This window comes from Theobroma cacao, chromosome 1, assembly GCF_053813885.1.
Source record: "Theobroma cacao isolate CCN51 chromosome 1, ASM5381388v1, whole genome shotgun sequence".
Classification (NCBI taxonomy): Eukaryota; Viridiplantae; Streptophyta; class Magnoliopsida; order Malvales; family Malvaceae; genus Theobroma; species Theobroma cacao.
Genome location: NC_142639.1, coordinates 15,588,631 through 15,603,273, shown reverse-complemented (window position 1 = coordinate 15,603,273; position 14,643 = coordinate 15,588,631). Strand labels below are relative to the sequence as shown.

The 14,643-nt window shown below is 34.0% G+C and overlaps 2 protein-coding genes across 2 annotated transcripts; both read left to right on the top strand.

The window, feature by feature from the left end:
• Positions 1-1,410: 1,410 nt before the first annotated feature.
• Positions 1,411-2,285, top strand: AIR12 (auxin-induced in root cultures-like protein). Its single transcript, XM_018118899.2, has one exon. The coding sequence runs from the start codon at positions 1,495-1,497 to the stop codon at positions 2,233-2,235; it is 741 nt and encodes a 246-aa protein (XP_017974388.2). The 5' UTR covers positions 1,411-1,494; the 3' UTR covers positions 2,236-2,285.
• A 7,805-nt stretch (positions 2,286-10,090) lies between these two features.
• LOC18612658 (cytochrome b561 and DOMON domain-containing protein At3g25290) lies at positions 10,091-12,081 on the top strand. The gene is made up of 3 exons (XM_007049563.3): positions 10,091-10,790; positions 11,001-11,255; positions 11,579-12,081. Exons 1-3 carry the CDS (start codon positions 10,161-10,163, stop codon positions 11,888-11,890), a joined length of 1,197 nt encoding a protein of 398 aa, XP_007049625.1. The 5' UTR covers positions 10,091-10,160; the 3' UTR covers positions 11,891-12,081.
• The last annotated feature ends 2,562 nt before the right edge of the window (positions 12,082-14,643 follow it).

The following is a 14,643-nucleotide window of genomic DNA, read 5'->3' as shown; positions in this document are numbered from 1 at the left end:
TTTCAACATATTATTTTACTAAAAAAATAATTATTCATATAAAAATATATTTATTTTTTAATAATCATATTATATGAGTTAACTTTGAAATTAAAATAGGAGATATAAAGAGGGAGTGTTGAGACCACACGACCTTATGTGGATCTACTCTGAAGCTAACCCATCTCAGAAAAGCGGATTGCACTTTGCTTGTAGGGGACACGATTGTCATTTTCCTTGTTTTTCTACCCCCTGTTTTCGTTGGGCATTTCTGGTATGCCAGAGCGTGTTGATTTTGTTGCTCACTAGGTGAGCTGTATGTACAAAGGTGGTCATACTTTGATTTTTGTACAGGGTTTCTTCTCACCTCTTTCTTGACAGGACATTTTGTATAGGGATTTTCCCTGTTGCTCTCGATATTTAATAATTCTCTCAGCCTTTTAAAAAAAATAATTCACACAAAACTCTTTATTTTGTAAATACACCAACATGTTTAACTTTAAATTATATAAAATTATATATTATGCTATAATTTTACTTAAAAACATAAGTTATATGAATGAAATAGCCTATTCATAATTTCAAACCTCATCTTGAATTTATAAATATTTGACTAAATTTGTTAAGATATAGTGAAATTTGGATAAAAATCCGAATAATATAATTATTCTGTTAAAAGAATCTTAATTTTTGTAAATGAAATTAAAAGAAATTTGCAAATATTTGTCATATATAGTAACAAATCCCTTCATTCAAACATTGAAACTATAATCATTTGAATATTAGAGCGAATAACAAGTCCCCGTCGCCGGGAACAAGAAGAAGAAAAAACGTTAAAGGTGGGGAATAGAAGACTTTGTGGTTCACATTCGTCTACACGGTAAAATTGTACCACCACCCAAAAAGTAAACAAGGTCAGAAAAGAGAAAGTCACGATATTCACACTTGTATCGATGACAGCTGGGCACCTTATCATTTCCCAGTTCCTTCGTAGATCCTTCCCTCATTCAGTTAACGGAAACATGGAACCAGTAGCACGCATCGCCCACGTGCACCCCCTATTATTATTATTATTATTATAATTATAATAAATTATTTTCTTAATCCTTCTTGGTTTCTTTTTCGATCTCTTTTTCCTTATTGCATCTTCCTTTCCTTTTGGGGTTTTCCTCCGAACACCCTTCAGATTGTGCACGTGATCTACCCTATTCCTAGATCCTATTCCCACTCAAAAACTTTACGAGTCAAAAGTGCCAAATTAACCAGTGAAGAAAGTCAACGATTGATCTTAACCAACCAGAATCCGCCCACGTCGGTTACAAGAAGAGTGCCCGCCGACGTGGCATTCAACTATTGGCTACGTATTCATCAAGCCCAAATCAAGTTTCCACTTTTCACCATGTTCCTCTCTATATATTCCTCCAGAAATCTCCAACCAAATGGCATCTACCCCATCGCCGCTATTATCTCTACTTTCTCTCTTTCTTTCAAAGGCGAAAAAAAGAAGAAAGAAAAATGGGGTCTCTCTTTTGCCCATCTCTGATTCTGTTCTTTTCTCTTTGGGTTACTCTAATCTCACCCGCACATTCACTCAACTGTTCATCGCTGAAACTCCCAGGAGGCAAGAAACAATACTCCAACTGCACGGAGCTCCCAACCCTAAACTCAACCCTCCATTTCACCTACGATGCAACCAACTCATCTCTTTCCATCGCCTTCTCGACAGCTCCAGCCAACCCCAACGGTTGGATCGCTTGGGCCATCAATCCGACGGCCACAGGCATGGCAGGTTCCCAAGCCCTCCTTGCCTTCAAAAACAGCGGCTCCATGGTTGTTAAAACCTACAACATTAGCTCGTACAGCTCTATTGTCGAAGGGAAGCTATCTTTTGACGTTTGGGACCTGGAAGCTGGGGCTGGGAACGACGGGAAGATGGTTATCTACGGTTCGTTGAAAGTTCCGGCCAATGCCGAGAAGCTGAACCAGGTTTGGCAGGTGGGGCCAGGGGTTAGTAATGGTCAGCCGATGAAGCATGAGTTTGCTAAAGCCAATCTGGCTTCTATGGGAGAGTTGAAGTTGGTGGAGAAAGTGATTTCGGGTTCTTCATCCCCAACGCCATCTCCATCTCCATCTCCATCTGGACCATCTCCATCTCGACAAGCTGCTAACAATGATTCGGGAGATGGGTCGAGGGTTAGGGAAATGAGCGCCGGATTGTGGATCTTGGGTTTGGTTTCCTTGCTGGTTTTGATGTGATTCTGAGGAGTATAGTAATAAAAGAAGATATTGAATGATTTCAGCAGCAACTATATATTGCTTTTGTCTTCATTTTGTTGTTACTAGTATTATGACATTTTTCCTGTAATCATTTTTTCTTGAGATGAATTAGAATTCCCTAGCTATCATGAGAAAATAGTGAGATATATTTTTTCTAGTTTTTTTTTATATTACATTTTCTACGTTTTTATACCAATAGAATTACTCCCGCTCGGTAGACAGCAAAATTAACGTCGTTCAAAATGGAATGGCCGTCCTTTTTTCTCCTTTTGCTAGGTATTACTAGTACTCATTTTTTCCAGGAGACATGCCATCTGATTTTTGCAGGAGTAGGCCCAAGAGTAAAACCCCAACCGTGTAGGGCAGTAGGGGTTGGTGAAACATTACGCCCAAGGTCCAAGCCCCATTGTTAACTTATCTTTTTTTGACCTTTATGTAGCAAAAAAGAATACATGGAAATATACAGTCTAGAAATGTTCTTTTCAACTCAGGTTCCCTTGCTAACCAAATAATAACTCGTCGGAGGTTTTTTTTTAAATAAAATTTTATTGAAAAATTTAATAGTTTTTGTTATTCAATAAATTACTGAAAATTTTTTCTGTTATTTGAATCATCTTACAGAAAATGTTTTCCATCATAACCCATCTTTAATAATTTTCTATCAAAATACCATAAAAACATCAACATCCATCAAGTATGCAAAACATCTAAAACTTTTTTTCCAACAGTTAAAAAATTATATATAAATAATGTTTAATTTTTTATTTACTTATTTCTCCTCATATTGTTAGATTGATTAATTTGTTAAGCAAATAAATCATAAATTTAAAATTAAAAGAAATGAGAGATTTTCATGAGTGAAAATTTTATTTTTTATTTTATATAAATTTTTTGATTGATTTTAATTATTTTATATTATATTAAAAATTAACATACTTTAATAAAAATAATTATAGTGATTTGATTCTTATGAAAGAATTGAATAATAATAATAATAATTAATGATGGTTTGTTGGGAAAAAGAATAATAGTTAAATAGACGAAAGAAAAAGGAAAATAATGATACTTTATTGTTGTATTGTTTGTTGGGATCAATCTTTAAGGTTTAAATAATCAATTTTATAATAGACGGAGGATAATATTTTTCGAAGTGAGATCAATTTTAATATTTATGAAATCGATTTTAGAGAAAAAGGAAAGCATATAGAAAATGCTTTATGGTTGCATAAAACAATTTACGCAGATCAATACAATTTCTTTTGTTAACTCGTAAATTATTTTATATTTATAAAAAATTTCTTCATTTTAAATAAGAGAAAAAATTGAACATTTTTTTTAAAAAAACTTTCAACCTTAACAAACGAAATCTTATTAATAAAAAAAAAAGAAAAAGAGAAAAGAACGCGTAGGGCACGTTTCTCGTTTTCATTTTTTATTCTTGTTCTTGTTTTTATATTTGAATCAGACAATGGACTGATTAATTTCAAGTGTGAACAAAAATCCGGGAATGACTCAACGTGTTCCACCTTTGCCGTTTTGGAGATGAAAGACGAGACGACCATTCAAGTCAAGGACGCTAGTTCCAAATCTTGTCCAGTTGTGGCCCTGTGGGGTCTGTCCCCGTTAAACAATTTGAGAAGCAAATAAACTAAAAACACAAGTGACGCCAAAAATTATGGAGCAATAACTGAAGCACCCAGCAACATTTTGGGGAAACGCCACTAATGTAGTTTTTGGCTCTTTAAGTAGTAGTAATAGTTTTGACCACGAGTCCATGACTTTAAGGGGCATGGTTTAAATTAAGCATGTAACGTGTGAACCAAATCCCATTTTTCTTGCAAATTAGGCTTTTGCTATTCTAGTTAATTGTGATGATGCATAGCTCTTTCAATTGTTTAATAGTTATAGCTATTTTCCTTGTCAAAAGCATCAATATTTTACGTTCTTATAAGCTCTTAATATGGATCGTTGTCTTTTTCACTATTTTAAATTTCAAATGAAAGGAAACAAACTTATTTGACAAGTATGCTGCAATCTATGTTAAAATTAAATGTTAGATCTTTAAGAGGTAAGTACTCGACGTAGGGATTTGATAGCATTTAATTATATCAATCCAACACATAAAACTGGTCTTGAAGGCTCCGTTTTCAGGCCATGTCCATTGTACCTTTTCTAGCAAGGCTCTAAAGTCTAAACGAATTCCATTTGCAATATATATATTTCCTTATCTTAGTTGAATTTTAAGTAAATTGATGGGCTGGACTGCCTTGGAGATTTGGGCAACTTGATGTGATGCCAAGATATGTGCTAGTAATATATGTTGTGTCCACTTTTGACGAAATCGGCTTTCCTTATATAACAATTTTATCATTCCTTTTCTTGGTTCATTTATTTGTGGTCCGGTCTTCATCTGTCCACCTCATTTTCAGCTAATATATTTGCCTTCACGGAAATATAGCCTCCCTAAGTTAATTTGAGGTCTTGTATAGTTTGGCTTGTGGAAAACACATTGTCCACATGCATTCGTTAAATGCTCTGACTATGCATTCACATACTTTGAATGAAAAAAAATAATAGTCATAACGGCATCAAAGCGATCAGACGTTTGGATAAGGTCCTGGTGACGCACAAAATATATATTGGAATATGTTGTTTGAAATTAAAATTTTATATTGTTATTTTTATTTATGCTGTGTTGCTTTTAAAAGAATTTGAATGTGTTCCCGAACGTAAGATATTTACTGTTGGTTGCAATGAAATTAGGAGAAGAAGTATTATTAAAACTATGAATTGAATCATTTGATGCTGGCATAATTAGGAGAAGAAGTATTATTAAAACTATGAATTGAATCAAATTTATTTTATTACTGGCAAAATTTATATTTTTTACTTTAATAAACAAATAAGTAAATTCGGAAGAATCATAACAAATTTAAGAAACATATTAAAAATGAAATTATTGAATAAATCATATGAACCAAATGCAAACTTTTGTCTTGTGTACCAATACAAAATATCTATGCCCACATGCTTCCCTTTCACTTAGCACCCACCTTTAACGATAATTTATAAAATATGCAAGTTTTTTTTTTTTAAAAAAAAAGGAATAAACATGCATGCTTTGTTTTTTTTTTTTTTTTTTTTTGAATGAATGAATAAAATGGATATATGATTGGGTACAGTCAGTAAAAGAGTTCTGCTCAATAATAGGATTAGCCTCCACCGGTTTCTACATCCCTTCATCCATCTTCTCTATGCAGCAAAAGTGAGAGTTTGCAGAGCAAGATGTCTATATAAATACATGGCATATCAAGATTCAAGGGCCCTCCTCCAGGCCTCTGCAATCACTTCCAAACAGTCAACGACCCACTTCCACCCCCTGTGAAGGAAAGCGGAAAAGGCCCTCTTTGAATCACCCTAACTTCTTGTTTTGAAAATAACCTTCCTCTCTCAGTGAACGATGGCATGTCATACAGGCGAACAGTGTTGTCATTGCAGGAGCAGAGCAAAACTGGTCTAGTTTCTGCATCATTCATGCCACAAAGTGCAAGCACGCCATGCATCCAAAAGCAGCTCATATTAGCTCATGGTTGATGACAAATCCATTATCACCATTATTTTTCTTCCTTGTGAGTATAGATCAATTCCTAATTTTCTTCTTCTGCAGCAAACCAAACTTTTATACTGCAGTCCAGTGAACATGAGAACAAACACCCATTACAGTGAAGAAGAGACATCACAGCATCCTTATGTCCATTCAAAGTCAAAATGCACTGTAATGTGTCCATGTCCCAGAACCTTATAGAATAAAATATGCATGTTAACTAAAACAAAAGAACCACGACTTATAGATTTTTATTTTTTCCAAACGACTACGAGATTGAATATTTTGAATTTTTCATAGACAATTTTCCTCTCAATCTAATATACTAACAAAATTTCTTTGCTGGTATAATTTATTGAATTTGAACCATGCACTTAAATTTACTTATATTTATTTCATAATACTAATCCCTTGTATTTATCTTATAATCCCTAATCCCTCTTAAGATTAAAATTTTAATTTCAATCATTAAACTATCTCTTTATGAATGTTTAAAAAATAGATCTTAAAATAACATATCTAATTTAACTTAAAACCTCAGGATCTAGAGTTTCATGTCCATGAATCTCCCATTTTATGAAATATCTGTAAATAATATTCAATTATATTTCTTGTGATTTCAACTTTTTTCAAATGCCATCTTGATTGTTTTCATTTCAAATAGCACCTTGCAAATATATATTTTTCCTCAGTTAGTACCTTATAGATAACTTCTATTCGCATAAGAGGTTAGAATATTAATTTTGTCTAGTAAAATTATGAAAAATATCTTTCATTCAAAGTTAACGTATTTGCTCAAGCTTATGACTCTTTCTATAATTTTATTAAATAATATTAACAAATTAACCCATTATTAAAGCATAAATTATTCATAAGATGCTAATTAAAAAAATATATTCAAAAGGAGCTAACTGAAAAAAAAATACCCAAGAGCGTTATGTGCAGAAAGTTGAAACCCTCTAAAAGTGTAGTTAGAGCTTACCTAATTAATAATGTAATTAAGATAAGTTTTATAAGCATAAGTTTTCGTAAATTTGATAAATTTCAAAAGTAGAAAATGAGCTTGTAAACCCACACAGGTTAGTCCAATTAGTAGTTTTCTTTTCTTATTGATTAGAGTCTGATGTTTGTGGAAAACAATTTAAAAATAAAATTTTAAATGCACCAAGATGTTGGGAAATACGTCTTTAAGATTGCTCGAAGTGAAAATTAAGTCCAAAAAGAATTTGAGAATATTGATGACCGTATTATATATATATATAAGATAAAGTGAAAAAGGTTTGAACTTTTTTTAATAAAAAATTATATTTCAATCTTCAAACTTAATTTTCTCTAAATAAAAAAATCAGTAAACTAAATTTTAATTGTTATTAGTTTTTTTAAAAATTAATTTTTATATGAATTTAATTAGATTACAAATTTAGAAGATTATGTTTGCACAAGTGGATGGATCTTTATATTTGGTGAGAGTACTATTTCATAAGGATCCTAGAAACAAATGTGTGTATAACGGACTTCATCATGATAGCTAAATTTATTGCATTGGCTGTTATCACTCGCCAACAAAGAAGTCGAATGGTTAAGAAATTTATATTATGATGTACCCTTGTGGCTTAAACCAATTTCTTCAATTTCCATTCATTGTGATAGTAAAACAACTTTAACAAGAGCATATAGTCAAGTGTATAATGGGAAGTTTAGACATATTGGATCAAGATATAGTTATACTTGATAATTAATTTTAGATGGAGTGATTACTATAACTTTTATGAGGTCAAATGAAAACTTGGCAAACACTTTGACATTTGGTACAATGTCAGGTCTTGAGTTCAATGAGACAAAGAATATCAATTGTATATGATTATTAGCACTCTAATATAATTTATAATATTCCATCTAGGTAAAGTGCTAAGTACTCATAATGATAAAGAAATGATAAGTAAGATACTTTTAATAGATCTATAGCATAAATTTGTTAGAATGTTTTAATTATAGGAGCATTCTTGATGAGATCTACTTCTGTGAGTGTAAAGTGTAGTTGTTTTGAGGACTTAAAAACTCAACTCTAATAGCACTCATAAAAATAAGATGTTGGCATGAGGTCATAAAAATGTCATTGAATTAGTGTGCATTTATTGTTGTTGAAATCATTATGTGAGATGTGTTTGATTAATCAAATAAAATAACAAGTTCAAAGCATAATCTAACATGCAATTTCGATTAACTTTAACATGTTTTCACTAAGTGAAAGTTCAATTTAAAAACACTTTCATTTATGCAATCAATTTTCAAAATTATCAAACATTTAGATTATTTTGAAAATGGTGAAGGATTATTGGACATTTTCAACAATAATATTAGAAGAATGAAATGAAAAAAGTCTTTTGAAAAATTATGCCTGTTCAAAAATTACGTTTATTCAAAAGATTGTGTCTATGCAAAAGGATATATCTTTATCTATTAAATAGTACTCTCTGATTTTTTTTCGAATTTGAACCAATAGAAACAATTTGCAATTATTCTCTCCATCTTCTTCAAATGCATTTTAGATTGCTTCTACATTATTTTGTTGTAAAAAAACTACATGTTTTTGTCATAGCATAAGTCTCAGTTCTTCATAGTTTCCATGGTTACTGAAGCCAGGGCCTATTTTCAGGTTTCTATGGGTTGAACCATAGCCATAGCCATAACCGTGGTATAGGCGTATTTTAGGGCTAGTCTGATTAGTAAGGCTATATGCAAGGGCGGATCTACATTAAGAAAAGTGGTGTCACGTGACCTCACTTATTCACTAAACTGTCAAAAATTTATACTTGTTATATTATTTATGTTAGAGTTTTATATAGTTAATGACACTAATGAACCTGCTATTTTTTTGTAATTTTATAGAGAATAGGGTCAAAGACTTCAACTCAAATTAGATTTATCAAAAAGTAATTTATATATTAATATTTAAATACTATATCAAAAAATAAAAAAATTCTATTCTATAATTTAAATACTAATATTTTTTAATTATGATACCATTAAAAAAATTCTTGAAAATGCTCTTGGTCATATGCTTGAATTTGGGTGATTCTGTTACTTAAGTGACAGTCGAAGTCATTTTTAGGACCACGGACCTTGGTTTTGGACATTGAATTGTCGATCTAGGACTTGTGGCTGCCATAAGATCAACCATACTCATCCTAATTCGGCCATTCTGTACATTATCCAAGGTCCGCTCAGTCCATTGGTGGAGTAATGGATTCGCTCATTCCCAATTAGACAAGTCATAAACTTTCTGGTCCAATGAGCTTCCACCGTAAGATCTTTGATTCCAGAAATATATCGCTAGAGCTGGCAAGTAAAAATAGTTACTTGAAACCTTGATTATCCTATTGCCTTTAACGAAAATTGCAAGCTTGCATAAAAGAAAATATCAGACCATGTTTTAAGATTGAAGTTGCGAGCTTGCAATAAAATCTTACTATTCTTAACGAAAGAAGAAGAGAAGATCAAGATCGAGTGGGGAGGAGTTGGAAAGAGATTAAAAACAAAAAAGAGAGATTGGATGAGCGCGAGTTTGAGAGATATAAAAAAATTATTTTTATTTTTTTGTATTTTTTAAAGAAAATTATTAATGTTTAATTTTAAATATTTAAAAATTCTAAATTTACTTCAATAATAAAATGATATCATTTGATGGTATGACAGTAGATACCATCAAATAAGATTATAATTAGTTAATAAACAGTAATGAGCATTATCGATGAGGAACAAGAACATTATGGAATTCTTTTGGGCAGGAACCAGTAGAATTTACTATAGTTGAAATTTACTGGAAATCTAAAATTTCCCAACTAACCCATTTGTGATTTAATTGTTTTGTTTGGAAAACTTCCATCATTAACAAATTCAACATAAAAATCTGATTAATGCCTACAGTTTTGGTAAAAAATCTTTGCTCAATAATAACCTCCCAATTAGATAGCAACTTAGTACCCTAGTATTTCTTTTGACTGACAGGTAAAACAATGGAAGAAACTAGCTGTTTCAAACCAATTGCCAATAACATCAGAAAATATAAATACGTCCCCCTAAATAAATTACACTGTTGTTGAGAAGTTTCCTCTGTATTTAGCGCGTGACTACCACGAACCCTCCCAACCAACAACCAGCACGTGTCAGCCTATTATTAGCCAAGTCATTTGTGGCTTCTATTTATTCCGCTAACTTTAACCCTGCGTCCATTAAAACCCACCTAGCCGTTACTCTTTTCGTTTCTGTCTCGTCTCAAGAGAAAAGAAAAAAAAAAAATATGGCTTCGTGGTCGTCGGCTTTTCTTGTGTTAACCTTTTGCACGCTGCTAATATCACCGGCGGTTTCCCTCACCTGCTCCTCCCAAAAATTCACCAAGAACCAAGTTTACGCCAAATGCGTCGACCTGCCTTCTCTGTCCTCTTACCTTCACTTCTCTTACGATTCTTCCAACACCACTCTCTCCATCGCCTTTATCGCCACTCCCTCCAAATCCGGCGGCTGGATCGCCTGGGCCATAAATCCAAAGGCCACCGGCATGGCGGGTTCCCAATCCCTCGTCGCCTACAAAAACTCCACCACCGGCGTTGCCGTCGTGCATACCTATAACGTCAGCTCGTACGGTTCAATTGTGCCGGAGGATTTATCGTTTGAGGTTTGGGATAAGTTGGCCGAGAGTGGAACCGACGGGAGTTTGACAATTTTCGCTAAAATTAAGGTTCCGGCGGATTTAGCGGCGCAAGGGACGGTTAATCAAGTGTGGCAGGTGGGTCCCGGCGTTGGAGAAGATGGCAAGTTGGAAAAGCATGACTTTGCTGCCGCTAATTTGAAGTCTAAAGCAACCCTAGATTTGAAAACTGGACAGAGTAGCAGTAGTTCTGGAGGAGACACCAGGGTTAAGAAGAAAAATGTGAGCTTTCCTTTTAAATTTTAGATTTTTTAAAGAGTTAATGTTTGTTAATTAGAAATTGTTGACTGAGGGACTTGATTATTAAAATTAGAAATTTTGGACTGACGTTGAATTTTTTTTTGGCACCAAAAAATCGAATTCTTTGTTAACTGGATTGATTTGGGTTTTTGATGAATTTGTTAAACTTGACAAAAATTTTGTTGATGACAGATTCATGGGATACTAAATGCTGTGAGTTGGGGAATTTTGTTTCCGGTTGGAGCTATGATTGCGCGGTACATAAGAACCTTTGAGTCTGCAGATCCAGCTTGGTTTTATCTTCATGTCTTCTGTCAGATATCAGCTTATGCCATAGGAGTTGCTGGCTGGGGAACTGGTCTTAAGCTTGGAAGTGAATCCCCCGGGATTCAATATTCCGTTCACAGAAGTATAGGAATTGCCGTTTTCGTTCTTGCTACTGTGCAGGTATTTGTTGGGAATTTATATGCAATAGTTTTAGCAATTACTATATCTTTTGGTGTGCATCAAAATGGAATTCTTGCATCAACTGTTCGGTGATTTTTAGTATGCCAACTTGTTCTCTCGATGCTTAAAGTTTTGAGATATTTTGTTGACAAGTTGGCTCTGTGAGATCCTTTGGACTTATAGCATTGTGTGAATTGAAATGTTCGCTTTGTGAGATCCTTTTCCTGTTAGATTTATTGTGTGAATTGAATTGGACTTATAGCATAAACAACTCATTTTTGTGCGGACACTCAACTTGGAATTTAATTGTTTGTTTTTGTTAGATTTTTGCCTTGTTTTTAAGACCCAAGAAGGAGCACAAGTACCGATTCTACTGGAACATTTACCACCACAGCTTAGGATACGCCATACTTGTCCTTGGCATCCTCAATGTGTTTAAGGGTTTCAGTATCTTGAGGCCTGAGCATAAGTGGAAATTGGCTTATATGATTGTTATTATTTCCCTGGGAGGGATTTCCTTGCTGTTGGAAGCCATTACTTGGGTTGTAGTCTTGAAGAGAAAGTCCGGGGAGTCCACCAAACCTTATGATGGATACAACAATGGTCAAGGTAGACAGCAGCCCCTTGCCATGTAATCAACTAATTCTTGCAGCTCTCCTGCCCAACCTGATTTTGTAACATGCTCCTTCCTCCTTTCTCATGTTTGAGACATTGAGGTTTATCTATTCCGGACCACTTATTTATTATTCTGTCTCTTGTATAATGGTTTGATTCAACATGTTGTTACTATACTCGGTATATATATATATAGTAGCATATTGCTGAATATTTCAGCTTTCTTTTTGTGTGTAACTTTGCAAATAGGATTTAGGATGGATGGAAACTTTCTTGTTTGAACACGATTTTGAAAGAGAAAGTATCCACCATTCTTTTTTCTTTTCACCTTCGTTTATCAGCATTCTAGTTTTTGGAATCAAACCTCGGTTTTTACCTGCAACTCTAGAAGGTTTGATTGATATCTGTTTCTGTCGACATAAAGACCATTACACGGATATAAGTAAATATTCTCTGCTTGAAACGCCATTTTCAATCTCTTTCGGCAAATGTAGTAGTATCCTGTCAACATTATCCAGATCTGATGCTACAGAGAGCGCTGCCTTGCATTTTTTATTTTTTATCGTGAACATTTATTGTCATTGTCGCTTCCATCATTGCCACTGAACAAAGCAATACTAAAGCTGGAAGATTTGTCGCTGAATTTTCAAAATCTTATGCGATTGCTTGTAGCTGATGAATGCTAGTGATGCTGAACTGCTGATCTATGGAAATGACCATTAACATTTACAAACCTCATTAAAAATTTGGAAGTAAACGAAAAAGGACAGGGTTAATAATCTCTCATTCTGATGTGCGAACATCAGTCCACTTGGATTCGACCTTTAACTACCCAAAGAACAGAGTGGTGACGTCAAGGGAACCAAACATTCTGGTGAAAATGACATCCAAGTTGAGACAGCTCTTGGTGAATTATTGATAATCATACCTACTTTAGTGCTTGCTTTGCTACATTTGCGTGTCAACTTGTTAAGACAGGGAATGGTTGCAGTGGCATATGTTTGATGCAATTTGTCAACTTTTACGGTCCTAGGAAATTTCTTGAAGCCGAGGGAATGGGATTCAGGATCCAAACTTGGATTGAGCGAATTTTCTTAGATTCTTACCAGGGGCTGGACTGGACTGCCAGAGTGCCACCTTTTCTCAACAATTACATTCACCAAACCTCATTCTAATTGCGAGTTTACTTTGACCTTCACTCAGTGCCCTTTAAAACGGGGGTCCCCTCCCCGGTCCATGTGATTATATAAATTTTTTCCTTGCTTCCCCACTGCTTTTGCTTTTGCTTTTGCTTTTGCTTTTGTTCCTCTCTTTCTGAGATTCCCATATTATTAACAAGTTTCTCCCTCATTACTTGGAAGAAAAATGCCCCCGCCAGCAGTTAGATTGTCCCCTCACGAACGTAACGTGTTTTTTCATTTAGAACTGAAGCAGGGTGAAAAGAAATCTCAACAACAAAATGACTTTCTCAGCCTTAATGATGGGGACCTTTGGGCTTCAATATATCGTTAGGACGTTTGATACCAACAAATTCATTTAATCTCTATGTTGATTAAAATACAAATTTTTTTTTTTTACTTCATATTGATTAAAAAAAGACACACAAATCTTAACATTGGAATTCCAGATATGTGTATATAATAAAATTGTAACTACTAGCAACGTGATTTCGACGCCAAGATTACCTAAAACATTAAAAACAATATCTGCGCGGTCGTTAATGGCACGGCGGGCAATGTAGAAGAGTTGGTAGGATTATTGACGTCGCTAGAAATAGGAGATTAGCTAAAGCGACATGAAAAAAAGAAGCAAAAGATGTGTTTTTGATAATGACAATTGACCCACAGATAGCCCACGGAGGCTTTCTCCTTGGCAATAATCAGTGCTGAGTTCTTTAGATTTGCGATTAAATAAGGCGTTTGACGAGCATGTGAACCCGATTGACAAGGCGCCATGCTTCTCTTTTAAGCTTTTTAAAACTATAATGCCCACTATGACTATGTCGTGGACATCTTAGCAAAGACCAGGGAACATAATTTGCCACACATACTCCAAAACGAAGGATTGAAGGAAAGGAACTGGAACGTCAATCTTTTTAGTCAATTCAGTCACAGTACCTTTGCTCTTGATGCTTTGTTTTTTCTTTGAATTTATAACACCCTTCAACACCACAACTCTTCACGCTGCAACATTGCTTTTGGTTTCTAGTTTTGTATCATAACTTAACTTTAAAATCTTAAAATCTCTGTCTGAATTCTATTTTTTCATATAGCTAGCACACAAGGTCATTTTAAAGCTGGAGGTCAAAATCTAATCTATTGTTCAGTAGGCGAAGATCAATTGATAACTGCAGTGAGATAGATAGGAATAAAAAACATAGAAGTCGCTTTGTTGGAAGAAGCGCGACGGATATTCAAATGTTACGGTTGGTATTTATTAGAGTGGGGTCATTATTATCTCTAATTAAAATGGGACGATGACTACTTTGTTAAAATGAAAAGAAAAAAAAAAGAAAATGGGACCATATGTCATAATGATGCCACGATGACTAAATAAATAAGCTATTACTACTCGTCTACTTTGTTGGCAAAATTAACATATTTTAATAATGACATCATAGCTGCATCACTAATCTTAGGCGATGATTACTCTTCCAAAATTTCAAATATAGAGTTTGCGGTCTTGCAAGTTGGTCCACGGGGAAACCAAAAATTATTTCATCAATCTGGTCTGCTGGGTTTTATCATGCTGCAAAATCCATCAGTCAATTCCC